Raw genomic sequence first — 20427 nt, forward strand, 5'->3', positions numbered from 1 at the left:
TGATGTGGAAATTGTGGAAATATGTGTGTATGTGTGTGTGTGTGTGTGTGTGTGTGTGTGTGTACACACACATATCTATCACTTAGTGTCTTAGCAAGTTGCCCACTTATAAAGTTGGTTAAATGATTTTCCCATGATCACACAACTAATCTGTGTTAGAGGCAGAACTTGAACCTAGGTCTCCCTTATTTCAAGTTAATCCTTCTATTCACTTCATCACAACTCTTAGAATAAATATCACATGAAAACATTTTGTAATTGTAGCATGCTATAGTAATAACTGTTTTATTAGTAGCAATAAATTTGAGGGTGAAGTAGTAAGAAGAAATTTGGTGGGGATGCTTATGTATTTTTAGGAACTCCTGAATTTTATATTTTATCCTGTGAACTCGGTTCAATTAATCAGTCATTCAAATAACTTGCTCTGTGCCAGACACCATGCTTAGCACACTGCAGATGGAAATTCAAGCTCAAAGAAAGGTAGTCCCTATCCTCAAGAATCTTACATTTAAATAGGGGGATACAACAGATACAAGAAGCTGAAATTCAGGTGTCAGGGAGAGGGAAGAACAAGTGAAGGTACCAGTATGGAAGGCAATCTATCAAAGCAATAGATAATGCAAAAGTGAAGGAAATGAATGAAAACATGACTGGCCTGGACCTCCTCCTGCAAATGGAGATTCTAGGAAGCCCCAAGCGATCAGAGGGAGAGGCCACAGGGATAAAGGGTACTTCTACTGCCTAAAATGCAGGGATGGAGTGAGCTTCCAGAGTGAGGTTTCTGGACCAATGATGGAAAGCTCTGGAAGAAAGAAAAAGAAAAAAAAAAACATGACTGTCAAGTGCCTCCTTCTAAAAAAAGAGATCATTCAGTCATCATTTTTAAGAGCCTATTATTAGGACAGCTAGGTGACTCATTGGATAGAGAGTCAGGAGGTCCTGGGTTCAAATCCAACCTCAGACACTTCCTGGCTGTGTAACCATGGACAAATCACTTGACCAACACTGTCTAGCCCTTACCCCAGTTATGCCTGGGAAACAATTCTTAATATTACTTCTAAGACAGAAGGTAAGGGTTTTAAAAAAAAGAGTCTACTGAGAACCAGTCACTGAACCTAAATGCTGTGGAAACAAAGAAAAACAAGACAGTCCCTGCTCTGAAGGTGATCACAGACTAATAAAGGGAAACAACATCTAAGTAACTATATACAAATGAACTATCAATAGAGGGAAGGCACTAGAATTAAGGGGGATTTGAAAAGATTGTGTGTTTGAAGCAGATGACCCAGATTCTTGTTTTGTAAAACTACATCAACCTGTGGGTAGAACACTCTAGCATTTAGACCTTGTGTACATTTCAGTCTCTAGTGTCTTAAATCAACCATCATGGCAGGATTAGGGATTTCTCTCCCCTTTAGTAAAGCCAGATCTGATTTATTTTATTATTTATAGAAATAAAGCATAAGAAGTAATATTTCTTCTGTCAAGAATTGAAGGGCTTGTGTGCTTTACACATCCAGATTTATATATACATGCTATATAATTATACATTTATATGTATTCTTTTATACTGTAACAATTTTGCTTCAAAACAGTTTTAGCTCTGAATGATGAGAATCTTACACTAAGGTGATAATTGCATTTGTAATACATCTGTACTATCACAAGAGAAAACTATTTTTTGGCAGTCTTGTAAGTAGAAGGAAAATTCAATATTTTATGTACAAAAACTGCTGAATAAGAGACTAAGAAGAGATTTGGTGGAACTCATTTACATTTGTAGCGTCTACAGGGACCCCCTGGCTCCTGCCAAACTCAATTTGCCTTATTAGCAAAGAGAAAATAATGAATCTTAAGAAAAAAAAAAGGCAAAAATCCAATTAGGAATGAAAGCCATTCTGTCTTCTCTTGCAGAAGGTCATGCATACTAGGAAGAGACATATGGAATTGTTTCAGGAACTAAATCAGAAATTTCAGACTTTGGACAGATTTCGGGACATACCAAATACAAGCAGTATGGTGAGTCTATTCTTATTTCATCAGCTCAGTTCATCAAGTATAAAGTCAGTTAACCAAATATTTAATGCATGCCCACTATATTATGTTCCTAGGACTGTGCTAGGTTGCTGCAGGGGAATGTAAAAGGAATATATACTAGAAGGTATGATCTTTGTCCACCCAAAGCTCCCACTCTTGCTGGCTAACCAAGATGTCTACTGTGTGTTCACCATAAAAAAAAAAAAGAGAAGAATCCATCTGTGAACCAATGTAATTAGGTACCAAAATGAGTGGTTTAGCTGTCAAGTGTGACAGAAGCTCATTAAGCATCTTTCTTTATGCTATGGAATAACCTCCCTTCTCATCTTTAGGAAGAAGACATGTTTTTCAAGGGCTTATTTCCATGATGCAAAACAAACTTCAAAAATCTGTGATTTCACTAGTATACTTACTTCCTCCACTGATGCACAACACAATCCTTGATGCATTAATATATGGTCTTTACATAGATCTCAAAGGCTCTTTGAGGATATTGTTGGACTTTAAAGAATAGAAAACTGAATCCTCAAAGACTGGAAGTGGCTTGTCAAAATTCATGCCCTCTGTTCTAGGCTGGTCAGCCCTCTCACTGCTCTTTATCTCCACCCTAATAAATTGCATCTCAGTGCTCATGTTACTCCATGTACTTGAATGTCCTTCCCTCCATATTCTGCCTGCTTAAAACCTAAGCATTCTCCACATCTAATTCAAGGCCAACTCTCTAGCACCTTTTGCTTTAACCCTTCTACTCCCTCCCACCATTTCTTTTTTGCTTCTCGACCAGTCATAGCAGGATCAGAAGGATTCTATAATACAATTATAAACAATTGAGGTCTATCTTATTTTGTTGTCAAGGATTGCTATGTTCAAAGAATCCATTACCATCTTGATGTCCAAGAGGCTGGTGGAGCACCCTCAGACTCAATATCCCATCTCATTACTTTAGCTGTGACTGTCCTTTATGCCCAAATTCCCTTCCTCTTAACATCTCCTTAAAATGTCTAACTTCATTCAAAACTCAGCTCAAGTGCTAGCTTCTACATAAAGCTATTCCTGGTCCCTCTCTGACTTTTTACACACATCTACCACCAATTATTTTGTATTATATATGTATATGTATATATATATATATATATATATATATATATATACACACACACACATATATAATGTATATACCGATACAACTAGGTGGTACAGTGTGAATAGAGCATCAGGCCTGGAGCAAGGAAGACTCCTTGAGGTCAAATCTGATCCCACACATTTATTAGCTGTGTGACCCTGAGAAGTCACTTGGCATTTTTTTTTGCCTCATTTCCTCACTGTAAAACTGGAAAAGGAAATGGCAAATCACTCCATTATCTTTGCCAAGAAAAACCAAATAGGGGCTATAATCAAACACAACTAAACAACAATAGATACAAAGCAGAAGAAGTAATGTTTTCCCTTTCAAAAATTGAGGAGCTTAGCCATAATATAACTTATATAAAGATGATTTACTGCCTCAGGGATGGGAAGGGGGAAGAGAATCTGAATTGCAAAAAGTTGGAAAAATTGTAAAAAAAAATTTCAACATTGGATTGAAAAAAGAATAGTCAAAAAATAAAAATAAAAAGTGACCAAAAAAAATTGAGAGGCTTGTTTACATTTATAACCCTCAGTTAATTGTTGTCATATGCTTAGTGCTTGGTATAGTATCTGACACTCATAGTAATCCACTAAACTTCTCTGATCTTACTTCACATGTTTGTAGTGAAAATCAAAGTATAAAGTATTTATTAAACTTTAAAATACTATATATAGATGTTAACTGTAAAAATTAGTTTGATTAGGTACTTAAATAATTACAGATTTAAATGATTAATTATTTAATATTCCAGAGTGTCTATGTCATTAATAAGGCCTCCCTGAACCCAGAACCAACTCTGTAAGGACCACATCTGGTATTGCATTGTAGGAAATTCCAAAAGAAGAAATGCTTTCTTCCACTATAGAATGGCACCTGCTTTGTAATTTGTGCCTTTATGAAAGTTTGAGTGTCTCATCCAAGGTTGCATAGTCAGTATGTGACAGAGGTAGGCTTTGAACCCTGTTCCACAATCAGTTCTGTCCTGTATTCTTCATAAAACTCAAAGAAAATAGAATTTCTGAAAAGCAAGGTCTGTCTTTTTTCCTAATTTATCTTTACTCTCCCAGCTTGAGCAATATGCTGAATACATTGTAAGCCTTTAGTGCTCTGATAGTTTGAACTCTTCTTATTGCACTTCTAGTTAGCAAGTGATTGTTCTGTGTATTAGCCTCATCTCTCCTGCTAAGGTCATAAGTTCCTTGAAAATAAGACTAGTCGACATTTCTTTTGTCTCCCCTATTATGGCTAGAATAGTGCTAAACTTATAGCTGACATTTAATACTCAGAAATTGATTACTCCCCTCCTCCTCCTAAGCAGATTTTCAGCCAACAAATGACATTAGCACAGGTCTCTGCCTTGAGAGTAAATGAAAATAAATTCAAAATTTTCTCTGAAAAGATTTAAGCTGAATTTGAATTAAATTGAAGAAACCATAGTCTTAAGTCCTATCAAATTCAGCAGACAAATGTGACTAATCCTGCTGGCTGACCAGTATTATATAAATCTGATTTGGGCCCCCTAAGTCTCTAATCTGAGGATTTAATCATTTATGGTACACATATATGGATCTCGGCATCCTAACAATTACTATTACCTTTCAGAACTAACATTTTTGTAGCATCATGCCTTTTCCCTATTTCCTTAAATTTCTATAAGTTACTGGTTTAAATGTTAGATAGGGGAGGAGAAAACTGTCTATTAGATAACCATTGCCCTAATTCTTCAAGATTGGGAAATATAGGAGTTATTTACTTTGTTTTATTAATGAAAAACTTATAAGATATGAGTATATTATCCCTAATTGAGTCACATAATTTGTAGTGGCACATTATTGCTGACAAATCTTATATTTGGGTCCAAAAACATATTTTAAATCTATCACATAGACAATTTTACCTTTTCTGGTTACTAGCTTGCAGCACCTGAAAATGAGGTAAATTATAGTAATTCCCTAAAATAATATAATTTTTAGAGATAAAAGGAAACTTGAAAGATTCTTTTGTTCATTTTCATTGCTCAAGGAAGAACAACAATTAACCCCCTGCCCAAAAGATCACTGTTTTAATGATCTTCAGAGAGAATTTCTCCTCTTTCTCTCTCTAATGTGTGTACATATTATAGCTTAAATAGCTGCTCAAAATCCTTCTTGCTGAAACCTAAATCTACTTCCTCAGAGAACTGTGGCTCATCAGCACAAAGCTTAAAATGAGAACAGAAAGAAGCCAGGTGTTTCAGGATATCATATCAGGTGGAAAATGCAGAAACAGGATTTTTTTCATCATATAAAAATGATTTAACAATTATAGTCAGTATGTGCTGCCTCCATCACAACAATGGACAACTCTTAGGTAAGAATGAATAAAAATGATTTTCAATGATCCAAGTAAATAGCCTAAAGATTATTAATTAATTAAAATTTAGTTCCCTCCCATCACTTTTATGTTCTTCTTATTGGTCTCCTTGTAAAAGCAAAGTAGGGAAACATTCCAAATATTTAAGGAGACCTAATGAACACAGTTCTGGTTGTTCTACTTTTATAGCTAATATTACATTTAGACCTTTTTTGACTTTAATTTTCCAAGAGAATTGGAATCACTGAATGAAGTCCTACAAATAAGCCAGGTATCTGTTTTAAGTCCCCCTCATTGGTTTATCACTACTAAAATGATTTTGAAAAGTCACTTAACTTGCATGGGACTCAGTTTCCTCAAATATAAAAAGAGAGACTTGGACTAAATGGCTTCTCTGCTCCTTTCAACTTCAGATCTATAACACAATGATCCAATAAGAATTTGAGGGGAGGGGCAGAATAATTAATTTATTTGCAGTAACCATTTTTAATCTCCCTATCTAAAATCATCTTATTGAATTAAATATGCCAGCATAGGAAAGACATGGAAGATGTTAGGTCTGGAGATAAGCTTCAATAGGTTTTAAATATATTTTAATTAGAATAAATATAACTTAGGTTATACTGATATAGAACAAATGTAAAAAAAGTATTTCTAAGAAAGAGTTAATGAAGATTAACAGTTCCTGACCTTGGGAGTAAAATCATTTTGAATTTCAGAATAATATAGCTGGGAAAGTGTGACAAGGACTAGATTTGGAGGCAGAGGCTGTAGAGATGAATCTTGGTTCTGTCACTATTGCCTGCAAGGTCCTTTGCAAATTATTAGACTTCACTTTCTTCCTCTGTAAAATGAGACTGACAGATTAGATGATCTACAAACTCTCTTCTCCCTCTAAATTTAGGATTTTAAATGAAACTATTTTTAAAACTGTTCATTCCTTATTCTAATGGGCATATTAGCAAGAAGACATTAAATAGCTAACCTCCTCTCCTGCAGGCTGATTCATGTTTGCAAATCTCTGGATTAAATTTAATAACAGGGCAGTAGTACAAAGCACGGTTTCTATTTGATGTTTCCTCATATGGGTGAACAATGTGACATTCAGATCAATACACTGTAATTTCACATCAGTTTGGTGACACACAAATTGTTCAGATGGATGGCATCTTTTTGTTTTAACCCAGATGTCAATAATGGTTTCTGATACATAGCTCATACACCAAACTCCACCTGTTCTCATATTTCTTCATTTTGCACTAATTGTCAGATAACTGCAATTTAAAGCACAGTAATTGCCATGACCACAAAAGAGCACAAATATTATGGCATTTAGAAATAATCAAGGCTCTTACCTAGAGTAAGATGCATCCTTCCCTCAAAGAAGGCATGATGTATTCATTATAAGGTGTCAGTGTTGGATTTGGAGTGAGAAATACATGAGCATTCCAAAAGATAACCAAGTTAACACTCTGTTTCTTAATCTATAAAATGGAATAATAAGACTTACTTAGACAGGTGATTATTAGGATCGAAAGAGAAAACACATATAAAGCATTTTGCCAACCTTGAAGCACTATATAAAGTTATTAGTATTAGTAAGAATAAGGATTGAAAATGAGGAACTGATTCTATAAAAGTAGCTAGCTATTAGGCAAAGTAGTCTTTCAAAGCTCAAATGTTAATAAGGAAATGTTTTCCAGAAAACTTAAATATGAAAAGGAAGCAATTTGTTAAACTGAAAATGTGTCCAAAATATGTGTGAAATTTTAGAAAGATGTACTGTGGAGGAAGTAAAAGCCTATGGAACAAGGGAAGATGAGAAATAGTTCAACAATGCAAATAAAGGAAAGGAAAGAAAAAAAAACTGAGAATGAGCCAGAAGAGTCTAGAAATCACTGCCAGGATGTGTGCTCATTGGTAATTCTTATGATCCTATATTGGTCATCTAATAATCTGAGCCTCTTGCCTATTTCTCAGAAGAATATATCACTTAATTGCTGGTGTTCTATCATTTAACTTGAGTTTCCATTCCCTGCCAGAACTTGGAGCCCTGGAAAATGCACCCAGACAAGCCAAGAAATGACATAGATTAGATCATGTGGCACAGTAGAAAGAATGCAGGATTTAAGAGTTAAAAGAACCTGTGTTTGATGATCAGCCAGGTCACTTTGGACAAGTCACCTTAGTGCATCCGTTTTCTCACCTATAAAAAACTAAACCTCTCAGACCACTTCAAGCTGTAAATATTAATCATATTAGCTAGCATTATGAAGAAAAGCTCTTTACATATGTTAACTCGTTGGTCCTCATGACACAGATGTAGGTGCAATTATGCTTTACATTTTACAGATGAGGAAACCGGGGCTAAGTGAGTAATTTGCCCAGAGTAGCAAAACTAGTAAGTGTCTGTGAGCGATTAAGAGTCTAATCTTACTAAGATTCCTTTCCTAAATGATTTTACTCTTGGAGCTCCTCCAGATTAGTTCCACGAATCACAAGTTGAAGACAAGGTGCTCATCTACTCTTTTTCAATGCAAATGAATTCAAATCATGCCTGTTCGTTGACAGCTGGCTGCAATTTCAGATACTCTGTAATTGCTTAAGCTGGATTAAGGCAGCAAATAGGCATTTACCTGGGATGCTTAAAAAAAAGAAAAGACACCAATCCCATCCATCACATAAATGGCTTTCTTCTCTTCTTTTCTTCACAGGAAAACCCAGCACCAAACAAGAGCCCATGGGACACTTTCAAAAACCCTAGTGAATATCAACATTACACCACAATAAATGTTTTAGACACAGAGGCAAAAGACGCTTTGGAACTAAGACCAGCAGAATGGGAGAAGTGTCTGAATTTGCCTCTTGATGTGCAAGAAGGAGACTTTCAAACGGAGGTGTAACAAACAGAAAGAAGGCAAAACATACTGCTACGGAAACTAGATCAGATCATTCATAGCACTGACACTCGAGACTTGGGAAGCCTGACATTGCTCTCTGGACATTGTGGCTACCGTACATATGTCAGGATCTTCATGTGCCAAACGTCAGTGGTGTTTTCTTACCATATCGTCCCGCTAGGCAAGCTAGTGGAGAACCAGGTGTACAATTCTTACCATCCTGTGTTGTAAGTAAACGTGGAATGGATTTGTAAGGTAATCTTTATAGATAAACCTCAAGCAACGATTCATGTTGTAACTGCTTCATTTGGTTTAGTTTTCAGAAAACTTCACCATGAAGCACAATGTATATATTTATGCAGTTTTTAAAGTTTATAACAGTCTGTTTGGCCATTACTACACTTTTTACTTTATAATATAAAAGCAAAGTTTTTGTCATTAAATGAATGTTTGTTGAGCTACATTCTTCATTGCTTTAAATGCAATAAAGTAATAATCTCACTTTTATATGAATAATATATTTCACATCTTTATTATTGCAGTTTTCTCCAGAAAGCTCAGAGTAGCTTTCTCCGCTGCAGCTGTGTATAAAATATTTAAAATGTTGTATGGTGTAAATAAACTTTTGTCTACATATCAGTTTTTTAGTGCATTTTATTTGGGATTTATTGAATTGAAATTTACATATTTATAAAGTTTTTTTTTAATGCAGATACTGAAAAAATGTATTCTCAGTTTTAATGGCATACCGTTATTACTCCTTTGAGGCTAATGATTTCTCAAATGTAATAGTAGGTTTGTATAATAGGTTCTGTATTTTCTACTCAAAATGCTCTTTGGAACAATGTACCATGTAAATTCAGCTTGTCAGAGTTCTGCTGCCATCATTCTTATATATAGATATGTTTTGTTTCTATCTTCCAATGAAAACACAACTAAGAGAAAACAGTAAGTTACTATGCCAAAAAAAAAAAGGATATGCTTATTTTAAATAATTGAGGGCAATGCATGAATCAAAGGAGAAGCCATGTGTGCTTACAAGTTCTTCATAGCATATAAAAAAAACTACATTCATGCAGGATTTAAAATCCTATCAGAACTATAGTCTTTAACAGAGACAAAGAGGAATCTGTCTGGCAGCTCAGAGAGAGGGGAAGGCTGAGGGAAGCTGTTGGTGCAAACTGTCTCTAGCTTCAATATAAGCCATGCTGGTGATGTCACTAGCCCCCTCAGATCATCAAGGGAAATTAATTGTGGGATTTGTTTAAACTTTTTTTTGTTATTCTATAGATGATTGAACATTGTATTTATGATACTGTGGCAAGGAAGGGTATCCCAAGTTTCCAAGAAGTTTCTTCAAACTTGTTTGATGTTAAACCTGAGCTGCATTATCTTTTGTGACCAGCCCAAGTCTCTGAGCACAGGGATAGTGGCTGTGATGGCTTTGGAATGGGTGTAGCTCAGGCCAAGAGAAAATGACCTACTTTTAGGAAGAAGTTCAACAAAAAAGCCACCTCCACCACCAAGCTGGAGCCTTAAAAACCAAACAAACAGCTCAGGCTTCATTCCTGTCATTTGTTTTTATTGTTCTCAATGTAAAGATTTTGAAAAGTCTATTTTTAATCAAATTTTAAAAAATAAACATTATCGAAATATGCAAAAAAGAGTATAACTGTTAACAAAAGCCTGATTTTTCACTAGCATAAAACTATCATGCTAATTGTAATATGGTCTTAAAACTTATTAATGTTCTATGAGATTTTTTTGGTTATAGGAATAATATTCTCTCAAGATAGAAAACATTAAAAACATGCAATTTAGCTTAATTCCAGTAATATGTAGCTAGGACTTGAGTTTCTAATTGAAATCATGAAACCATTCAGAAAACCAGATGTTGAGAATGAAAAGTACATAAAGCCTTGATGATAAAAATAATAATAATAAAACCTACAAAGCATTAACATAAACATTTTGGTAAACATAAGTTTTATGAGACACATCAAGTGTAGTAGATGGCAAGCTGACCTCAGAACCAGAAAGAGTCAAGTTCAGATCTCACCTTTGACCCATTCTGGTTGTGGGTCCCTAGTCAGGTGAGGTAACCTCTTGATGCTTTAGGCAACTTTCTAATACCATGTCACATAAAAGGTGCCAGCTTGAATTAGTAGAGAGAGTTTCCTGTTCTTAGAGTTTTCTTAACCAATGAAATCACTAGGCTAGTCCTAATTCCCAAGTTTAATACATCAGAAAGAAAAGTATTTCATTTAAAATATTAATTAGACAGTATACTTTACAATGTAATGAAATGTTTACAATTTGATACCAAACTTCATTCACAATTTTTTTTTCAGTTCCAATGACTTAAGAAAATGTTTGACAGGGTAATATTTGAAATACAGGTAGTAAATGAAAGACTTAAAAATTCTAACCACAGCTGTTAGGTGAGTATAAGCAGTCTTATGCAGGTCAAGACTTATACAATGCTATAGAGAGAAGGACTTTACATAGAGTTCAGTAGAGAACTCTGAGGAGAGTTAAGCAACTGAGGTTCTTAGTAGGTTTTAGTAATTCAGAATATTAAAAAACCATTCATTTATCGTTCTGAAATTTTTGTTTCTTCTATTAATATGGGGTTCTCTGCTATTTCAGTAAGTCATAGTACCATACAAAGACAAACAAATATATATGTATATACCCATCATTTTGGACTGAACTTCTCATCTCATTGGAATAGTCACTGGAATTTCCAATGAAAAAAGTCCTTCTACTAAATAATTCAGTACCTTCTTTGTTATTGTAGTGTGAGGTACTTACCTAGATAATGGTAAAGAGATTAAATTACCTGCCCTCCATTAACCAGTAAGTATCAGAAGCCAACATGATCCCAGGTGTCTCCATCACACCACACAACTTCTTATACATATACACATGTGTATATAGCTATGTTTCCTTTATGCCATCCCAGTTTGACCTCAGACATTTACTAGCTAAAACTAGAGAAGGAAATGGCAAACCACTCCAATATTTTTGTCAAGAAAGCTCCAGACAGTTGATCTACAGAGTCACAAAGAGTTGGGCATGACTGAATAGCTAAACAACAACAAAGACACACTCAAACACCTCTGCTAAGTTAGAGATATGCCCTCATATTTTACATTGGCTGTCAGACACAACAAATATCAAAGAGTGTGTATCTGAAAAGTTACAGAGGAAATATGGCTTGTTTCAATGGAAGGAATACCTACAATAACAAAATCACAGATCCTTAATGGATTCAAGTCTGTAACATATATGTGGTCATGTTACACATAAGAATATGAAGATATAATATGTTTTGTGGATAGATCAAGAGGATAGAATGAAGGTAGTGACCCCTTTAAAAACAACAACACAATCTTTCCCTTTTGTCTTAATATCAGTTTTAAGACAGAGGAAGAGCAAGGGTTAGGCAACTGGGGTTAGGTAACTTGCCCAAGATCACATAGCTAGGAAGTGTCTACCCAGCTGCCTCTGTAGCGATCCCTGTCATTATATATACATATATATATTTTTTTCATTTTTAACAAGTTTCTATGATTTAATGAATTTGGTGAGGAAATTCCCTCTATTAATAGGAATCCATTCTTGGGTTGTAATTTGTAATCTTGGAAAAATTCCTGAGTGGGCATTGAAATTCTTAAGTAAATTTGCCCAAAATGGCATGATCAATATGTGTCAGAGGCAGGAGTTGAACTGAGGTCTCCCTGATGCCATAACTGGCTGACCCTTTATCCAGTAACTCTGAAACCCACTTCAATATAGCACATACATTGTCATATCAATATATACAACTATAGAGGTGCATATTTTCATAAATAGAGATAACAGACATAGACATAGGCAGGGACACAGAGTGTGAAAGCCAGCCCAATGAGTTTGCATTTTACCCTAGGGGCAAAGAAACCTAAGTAGAGGAATGATATAGACAGAATTTATGTCTTAGATTGCTTGGCAACTATGTAGGGGATGGACGGAAAAAGGAAGAGACTAGAAACCAGATGGCCAATTAAGAAACTATTACAACAGTCAAGAGAAGGGTTGGTATGGGAATAAACTAGGAGAATGATCTTGTATGGAGAGAGAGAAAGATGGATGACAGAAAGAAACCAATCAGATTCTAAAAAATGTCTGTCTTCTCTTTCCCTACCTGGAGCATGTGACATCTTCTTCTAAACTTATATCAAAGACTAGATGAAATTCAGGAGAATTTTCCTCTACAAACTTTTGGGATTATACTTTCCTTGTGGAAGAAATATATTTGTTCTATAAAGACCTTCCCTCTCCCTCCTACTAGGCTAGAATAATTCAAGACTTTCATGCTCTAAGCAGGTAATTAAGCAAAATATGTAACAATGTCAAGAATTTGAGATGATTTCATATAAAGTATATAAATTATCAGTCATTGAAGGGGAAGGGGAAGGAACAAGCATTTATATAGCATGTAGTATGTGCCAGGCAGGCAGTTAGGTGGCACAGTGGATAGAGTGTCAGTCCTGCATCTTCCTGAGTTCAAATCTGGCTCAAGACACAAGTCATTTAACCCTATTTACCTCAGTTTCCTCATCCATAAAATGAGCAGAATAAGGAAATGGTAAACTACTCTAGTATCTTTGCCAAGAACACCTCAACTTGGGTCACATGGACAAAGCTGAAAAGACTGAATAATAACAACGTGTGCTAGGCACTGGTATAAGATCTTTACCAATAGCAACTTAGCAACACCAGGAAGCAGATGCTGGCATTATCCTCCTGGTATATTAGAAGAAATCACAACAGATAGAGAGTAAGTGACTCACCAAGGATCAAACAACTAGTATCTGAGACTGGATTTGATCTCAGGTCTCCCTGACTCCAGACTCAGCAATTTATCTACTGTGCCACCCAGCTGAAGGTGCCTCCAGGGAGGTAGCATTAATTTTCTAAGAAAATGTCCCTACTGATGATTATAGCATATGCAGACTAAAAACATTTCTTACTATTATCAAACATGTAAACTTTGTAACCCCAACTCCTGAAATACTCATGTCATCAAAATAAGAAAATGTGCAGTGTCTTGGATGTCAGCCATATCTATTTCATTTTAGAAAAGCAAATATACTTATTGATCATTGTCACTGGATCATAAAATCCTTGCTCTAAACTTAGAAGGGCTCTCAGAAGGCATCTGGTTCTCCCTCCTCTTTTCACAAATGAGAAAACTGATTCAGGGAAGTTAAGTGAGTTGTCTAAGGCTACATAGGTAGTTTATGTCAGAGGAGAAATTATTGCAGAGTACATACTGCTTTCCAAATAATGTAATCTAGAATAAAGAACACAAGTATTCCTAGGTATTGTTATTAATTCAGTTCCTAACCTTTCGTACTAATAATTCATGTAACAAAAATTTGTTACCTACTAGTTACATGGCACTTTCCTAGGCACAATAAAGGGATTTTTTGAAGAGCATGTTAAACACATCTTGATATTCTAGGAGCTGACAATATAGCTGATGAGGAAAGAAAAGCAATTTAAAAATACAGATATGGGTTAGCAGTAAATTAACCCAACTCCTATCTCTCCTGAAATTGGAAGTTGAATCAGAGTTTGAATGATGGTTGGGATTTGGATAGGAACAAGGGAAGGGCAAGAATGTTCCAATCAGGGAGAACAACACACAGAAAAACAGCTAGTCATAATTCTGGATTGTTGAGGAAGAATAAAGAGACTTGCTTTGTAAGAGCAAAAGAAAAGTGTGTGTTTGTGTGTGTGTATGTGTGTGTATGTGTGTGTATGTGTGTGTATGTGTGTGTATGTGTGTGTATGTGTGTGTATGTGTGTGTATGTGTGTGTATGTGTGTATGTGTGTGTATGTGTGTGTATGTGTGTGTATGTGTGTGTGTATGTGTGTGTATGTGTGTGTATGTGTGTGTATGTGTGTGTATGTGTGTGTATGTGTGTGTATGTGTGTGTGCTCAGGGTTTGGGTGTGGACATTTGAAAATATCAGACATGGGATAACCTATGTTTACATATAATTTGGTAATACACTACATGATCTTGTTCTATAGGTCCTTTGCTAATTCTTTTGCTCAGGAAAATAGTTTATTTTTTGGCAGGGTAAAGTAAAATTGAATTTTAAAATTTGCTGCAGCTAATCTACAAAACTGGACATGCCTAAGTGGATTAACTAAATTTTAATACATTCCAAAATTTTTAAGGTAAAGTAAAAAACAAAATTCAGACTTGCAAAAGTTAAGCTCTTAGATTTTCAACCACCTTTCTAGGAGAGTGTCGTTGACTCTGGTGGGATTCAACCATTTAAGTCTAAATCTTTAACTATAGGTAGCAACTTACAGCACTTTATTGAAAAAACAGATCAAAGTCCTCCTGTGCTCACATCAAAGAAATTAAATGTTTAGAACAATAATTCCATTCAAATCAGCAATACCTATTTTGGGGCAAGACTTTATGCCAAGCATTTGGGTTAAATGGGCAAAAGAGTCTTTACATAGTCCTTGTCATAAACTTACATTCTGGGGGCAGCTGGGTGGCTCAGTGGATTGAGAGTCAGGCCTAGAGATGGGAGGTCCTAGTTTCAAATATGGCCTCAGACACTTCTCAGCTGTATGACTCTGGGCAAATCACTTAACCTCCATTGCCACTCTTCAGCCTTGGAACCAATACACAGTATTGACTTCAAGACAGAAGGTAAGGGTTTTAAATAAATAAATTAAATAAAATAAACTTACATTCTACTGTAAATAATCATATGTACATTGATAAATTTCCTCATCTGTAAATTGAACTCAAAGCCACTCAGATACCTTCAAGCTCTAAATCTGTGATCATCTGATTTTCGTTTAATCCATGATAATTTGCAGGAATCAAAGTGCACTAACTGAAGAGATTCAAGGAAGGATTCACAAAAGAGGTGGTATCTGAATTGATCCTTGAAAGATTTGTTGTTAAGTTGATTAGAGTTGCATCTGATTCTTTGTGACCCCATTTGGGGTCTTCTTGCCAAAGATACCAGAGAGGATTGTCAATTCCTTCTACAGCTCACTTTACGAATGAGGAAACTGAGACAAACAGGGTTTAGTGGCTTGTCCAGGGTCACCAAGCTAGTAAGTGTATGAGACTAGATCTGAACTCAAGAGAGATGTCTTCCTGACAGCAGGACCAGCACTCTATATATTGTGCCACTTAAGTTACCCTTGAAGGAGATCAAGATGCTAAAAAAAACAGAGATGAGAACAGAGTCCATTTCAGGTGTGGAGTTAAGTAGGAAGGAATGCACTGGGCAGGTTATAGTATTTAAGTATAGGGACCCACAAATAATCTATGTAGTCTATAGTGAGGAGTACATGAGGAGTAATATTGAATAAGACTGGAAGGGTAGTTTGGAGCTAGACTGTAATGCCATGTAAACCCATCTAAGAAATTCATACTTTATCTAAGATCAAAGAAAAACACTAAAACTTTTCCAGCAAGGCAATAACGTGGTTCAGATTTGGACTTTAGAAAATTATTTTCTGTGTTGTGCTAGAACTAGCTCCAACTAGAGCAAATGGTTAAATTTTCAGTATGACATCTTGGAAATCAATTTATATTACACATTGGAGCTTAATATATCTTTGCCATTGATTTTCTAGAGTTAAGAAAGTAATAGAGAAAATTTTAATAATATAAATTAAGCTTAAAAGTATATTTTGTATATTTTTTCCAAGGAGCCAATTGTTAAGCATTTAACAGCATAGCCCTGATTATTTTAGTTGCTGAATGAAAGATGGACTGGAGATAGAAGCTAAAATCCAGGAGAGTAATAAGGAGGGCCTCATGGTAGTCCAGTTGAGAAGTTATGCACTAAGGATAAAGAAAAGGGGATGAATTCAAGACTTGTTTTGGAGATGAGGGCTTAGACTGATGGAGGGAGTGGTGAAAGGATAATCAAAGACTACTTTAAGGTTATAAACCTATGTGACTAAGACCTCAAAACAAAAGAATCTATGGAAGAGAAACTTTGAAGAGATCAGTTGGATTTTAGTCTTGTTAACTTCAAGAAACCAAAGGGACATCCAATTGTAGAAGTACAAGCAATTTATGATGTGGGTCTGGAATTCTGGAAAAAAATTAGAACTGATTATATAGATTTGGTAATTCTCTATGCAGCAATAATGAATGAACCCATGGGAGTAGATGAGATCACAAAGTGAGAGATAGAAGGAAAGAGGAACTAAGAGTAAGAGTGTTTATCCTCCAGACAGGGATTATCCTAAAACATATGCTAGGGAAGTGGGAAATTAACAATCACTTAGCACAGGAGAATAAGAACACTGCCACTGAGACCTATGGAATGCATGTCTATACTCATGTACATGAATAGGATAATGCAGTTTTATTGGCATAGAAAAAAATATTTGGCATCAGAGAATCAAGATTGCTTGATCTTGACAGGATAATAAAGATTACTTAGCTTGACCTCCAATTTGAAAGAAGACATAAATATTCCACAGATAACAATATTGGAATTACAGAAATAAGAAAAATTTCATAAAGAGAGATGTTAAGTTTTATTTAGTACTCCTTGTGTTTGTTAGTTCTATCACCTAGTCCACAAAGTAGAGAATGGCATAGGATTATAAATTCATAGATTTAGAGCTGGAAGGGACCTTAGAGAACATTGAATCCCATCCCCTCCTTTTATAGATGGGGAAAATTCTGTTGTACAACTAGTAAACATGAGATGGAAGTCATGCCCCAAACGTCTGAACTCCAAGTCCTGTGCCCTATCCTCTGTTACACTTTTTCTCCATAGCTTACCACAGTTCACTAGAAATTTCCCTTCAGAACCCTCAAAACTTCCTTTACACCGATTCTCTCTGCAAAAATCAACCTCCTGATTGAAAATTTAGTCTTCCTGAGTGCTGGTGAATCAGGACAAGTATGTCCCACACACATGATCAGCATCAACACCTTGCTTAGTACACATGCATCTCCCCCTGCGATTTAATAATCATTTCTGTTTTGTAAATCATATTCCTGTGATCTCAGCTGGGAGGAACCACTAACCCAAATCCCGATTTCAACTTCTGGCTGAAATAACAAAAGGGACTTTGAACATGCAAAGCAGAAGATAAGGCAGGCATCCCAACATGCTGAAACCCTAGGAGGCCCAGCCCGGAACATCTTATCCTTCTTATACTAAAGACAGCAATACTTCCCTTAACTGCAACCCACTTAATGATGGGCCTGGAGGAACCTTAAGGGGTTTCTGAATATACTTCATGGCCTACGGGAAATACTGTACTGATACTAAACTAATCAAGGAGAGCTTTGCCTTTTGATTGAACATTTCCACAGAAAAGATTACACAATATAACCTAGCGAGGCATGTCATCATTTCATTCTTTGCTGCTGTTTTGGGTCAGTGGTTCCAAACAATTACTAAACATTCTTTGGACTGTTTCCTTTATCAAAAACAAAAAAGAAATAGACCACCTTACTGGCCAAGGTATCCATCAATCAACAAGCATTTATTAAACACCTACTGTGTGTCAGGCAGTGTCCTAAGTACCAGGGGTACAAGAAACACAAAAACATGGTCCCAGCCCTCAAAAAGCTCACATTCTAATGGAGGAAACAGCGTAGGAAAAAAAATGGATATATATACAAGGTAGATGGAAGGTAATCTCAGAGGTAAGGTTTAGGGGGGAGGAAATAGAAAAAAGGGTATTTGGGCTGTCTTCATGGAAGTCAGTAGGCAGAGGTGAGGAGGGTGAGTATTCCAGGCATATGAAATAGGAAATGAAAAGGCATTGAAGAAAGATGGAGTACTGAGCATCATGATAAGAAATGGAAGGGAATAAAGTTTAAGAAACATGGAAATGTAGATAAAAGTCTAGGTTATAACAGGTTTTAAATGCCAAAAAGAAGATTTTTTATTTCCTTCTGGAGTTAGTAAGTAGCTACTAGAGTATAATGATTAATGACAAGTGGGGCAGTGAAGTGGCTCAGTATATAGAGAGTCAAGTTCGGAAAAGGGAAGCCTAGTTCAAATCTGATCTCAGATACTTCCCAGCAGTGTGACCTGGGCAAGTCACCTAACCCCCATTGCCTAACTCTTCTACTGCTCTTCTGCCTTGGAATGAATACTTAGCATTGATTCCAAGACAGAATGTAAAGGTTGTTTTTTGTTTGTTTGTTTGTTTGTTTTGAATGATTAATGAATGATCTAGTGAGACCCACACTTTAGGATGATCATGTTGGGCAGCATCACTGAAGATGGATTGGAGTAGAGAGAGAGGCCAACAGTAGTCCCGCTTTGAGAGCCTGCAGAGCCAAGGAGGCAAGGGAAAAGGAACAAGGGAGAAGCTTATGAGAGATATGAAGTTAGAAACAACACAATGATTCAAATAAATTGTGCAAATATAGATAACATACCTATAACGTCATTAGATTTAGCCTGGAAAAGATTTTATTATTTAGCCATTCCACTACCTGATTTTATAAATGAGGAAAATAAGGCCCATAAAGGAAAGGTCAATTTTGCTAGGATCCGTTTTAGAATCTAGATTCACATTCATTTCCTTTGACTGAAAAACCAGCCATCATCTTCCTGTTATATTAAATAACTTGTAAAAATCCATTTTCAGACAATCACACTCTTTAAAAGGACCAATCCCCAGACCATTGTTGGCCCAACCTTAATGCAGTGAAGGGTTGAAGGAATAACTCCCTGAAAAGGACAATGACAGTCTCCCCATCACAGAAGATATAGCCTCCTTGTTCTTGGAGACAGAAATAGAATAGGCCTCCTATTCCTATTGTTGCTCCCTCTCAGAATCTTCCAGGCTCAATAAAGAATTAGTTCATAAATCAGTTTTCACAAACAACCCACCCACAAGCATTTATTATTTATTTGTTGCTGTTTTTAAAGACCTGGTGTCTTACTGCTTATTGGCACAGTTTTGACATGTTCCGTTTTCTTTCCCAACTGGGTCCAGTTCACCCTTCCTTGGGTAATCTGTTGATTCCTCACTTCTGGTAGTATAATAATGATATAGAACTGAATGAAGACAATTGTTTTTAACCATATTAAAGCTCATAACTCCTGATCTCAAAGATCCACTAGCCTCAGCCTCCCTTGTTGCAGGGATTACTGGTATCTGCCATCATGTCTATATATTCTACCAGTTTTTACCAACAGCATGGAGTTGGAACATTGACAGGCCCTAGGCAATCATAGTTTCCTTTTTAATTCTCTGATTTCCTATGATAAAACTATCCAGACAATCAACCACCTCAAAAGACTGATTTGTTAGGTTACTTTGCCTAAAATAAAACAGTTCATTTGACTCTGATTTGGGGTCAGTTCAAGCATACAGAGGATATAGGTTCAAATCCTGTCCCTGTCACTTAGTATTTATATTACAATGGGCAAATCGCTCTCTAGTTCTTAATTTTCTCTTCCATAAAAGGGAAGGAAATGAGCACTTTTATAATTCTTACTATTTACCAAGTACTGTGCTAAGTCCTTTTTTACAAACATTATTAAATTTGATCAGTACAACAACCCTGCAAGGTAAGCACAATTATTGTTATCAATTTACAGCTGAGGAAACTGAGGTTAGTAGAGATTAAATGATTTGTCCTGGTCACAGAGCTGGGGAATATCTAAGGCTAGATTTGCATTCAGCTCCTCCTGACACCAGGCCCAGTGCTTTATCTGCTGTATCACTAGTTGCCTCCTAACTAGATGATATCTAAGGTCTCTTCCAGGTATAAATTTTATAATTCAAACATCCTATAATACACAGTGTGGGAGCTTAACCCTTACTCTTTTAGGTAAGCAGGACTGATATAGAATTCTTTTTTTAAAAATATAAACCCTTACCTTCCATCTTGGAGTCAATACTGTGTATTGGTTACAAGGCAGAAAAATGGTAAGGGCTAGGCAATGGGAGTTAAGTGACTTGCCCAGAGGCACACAGCT

General features: G+C 35.9%; 1 protein-coding gene and 1 long non-coding RNA gene across 9 annotated transcripts in view; one reads left to right on the forward strand and one right to left on the reverse strand.

Annotated features, from left to right (window-relative positions):
* Positions 1-10082, forward strand: part of ADGRB3 (adhesion G protein-coupled receptor B3) — a 954807-nt gene extending 944725 nt beyond the window's left edge. For all 4 annotated transcript variants that reach the window (XM_001365288.4, XM_007484165.3, XM_056818441.1 and 1 more), the window contains 2 exons: positions 1915-2019; positions 8233-10082. In XM_001365288.4, the coding sequence (XP_001365325.1) occupies positions 1915-2019; positions 8233-8421 (294 nt within the window). In that variant the 3' untranslated portion in view covers positions 8422-10082. The remainder of the gene's footprint in view (positions 1-1914; positions 2020-8232) is intronic.
* Positions 1-20427, reverse strand: part of LOC130457402 (uncharacterized) — a 238001-nt gene that overhangs the window by 176668 nt on the left and 40906 nt on the right. For 3 of the 5 annotated variants that reach the window (XR_008916584.1, XR_008916586.1, XR_008916585.1), the window contains exon 3: positions 18681-18764. The exons of 1 other annotated variant lie outside the window; for it this stretch is intronic. This is a non-coding gene — a long non-coding RNA (uncharacterized LOC130457402). Of the gene's footprint in view, positions 1-6271; positions 7003-18680; positions 18765-20427 lie in introns of those variants that run through there. One more of the 5 variants, XR_008916587.1, reaches the window with a different exon arrangement.

This window comes from Monodelphis domestica, chromosome 2 (assembly GCF_027887165.1).
Source record: "Monodelphis domestica isolate mMonDom1 chromosome 2, mMonDom1.pri, whole genome shotgun sequence".
NCBI classification, from domain to species: domain Eukaryota; kingdom Metazoa; phylum Chordata; class Mammalia; order Didelphimorphia; family Didelphidae; genus Monodelphis; species Monodelphis domestica.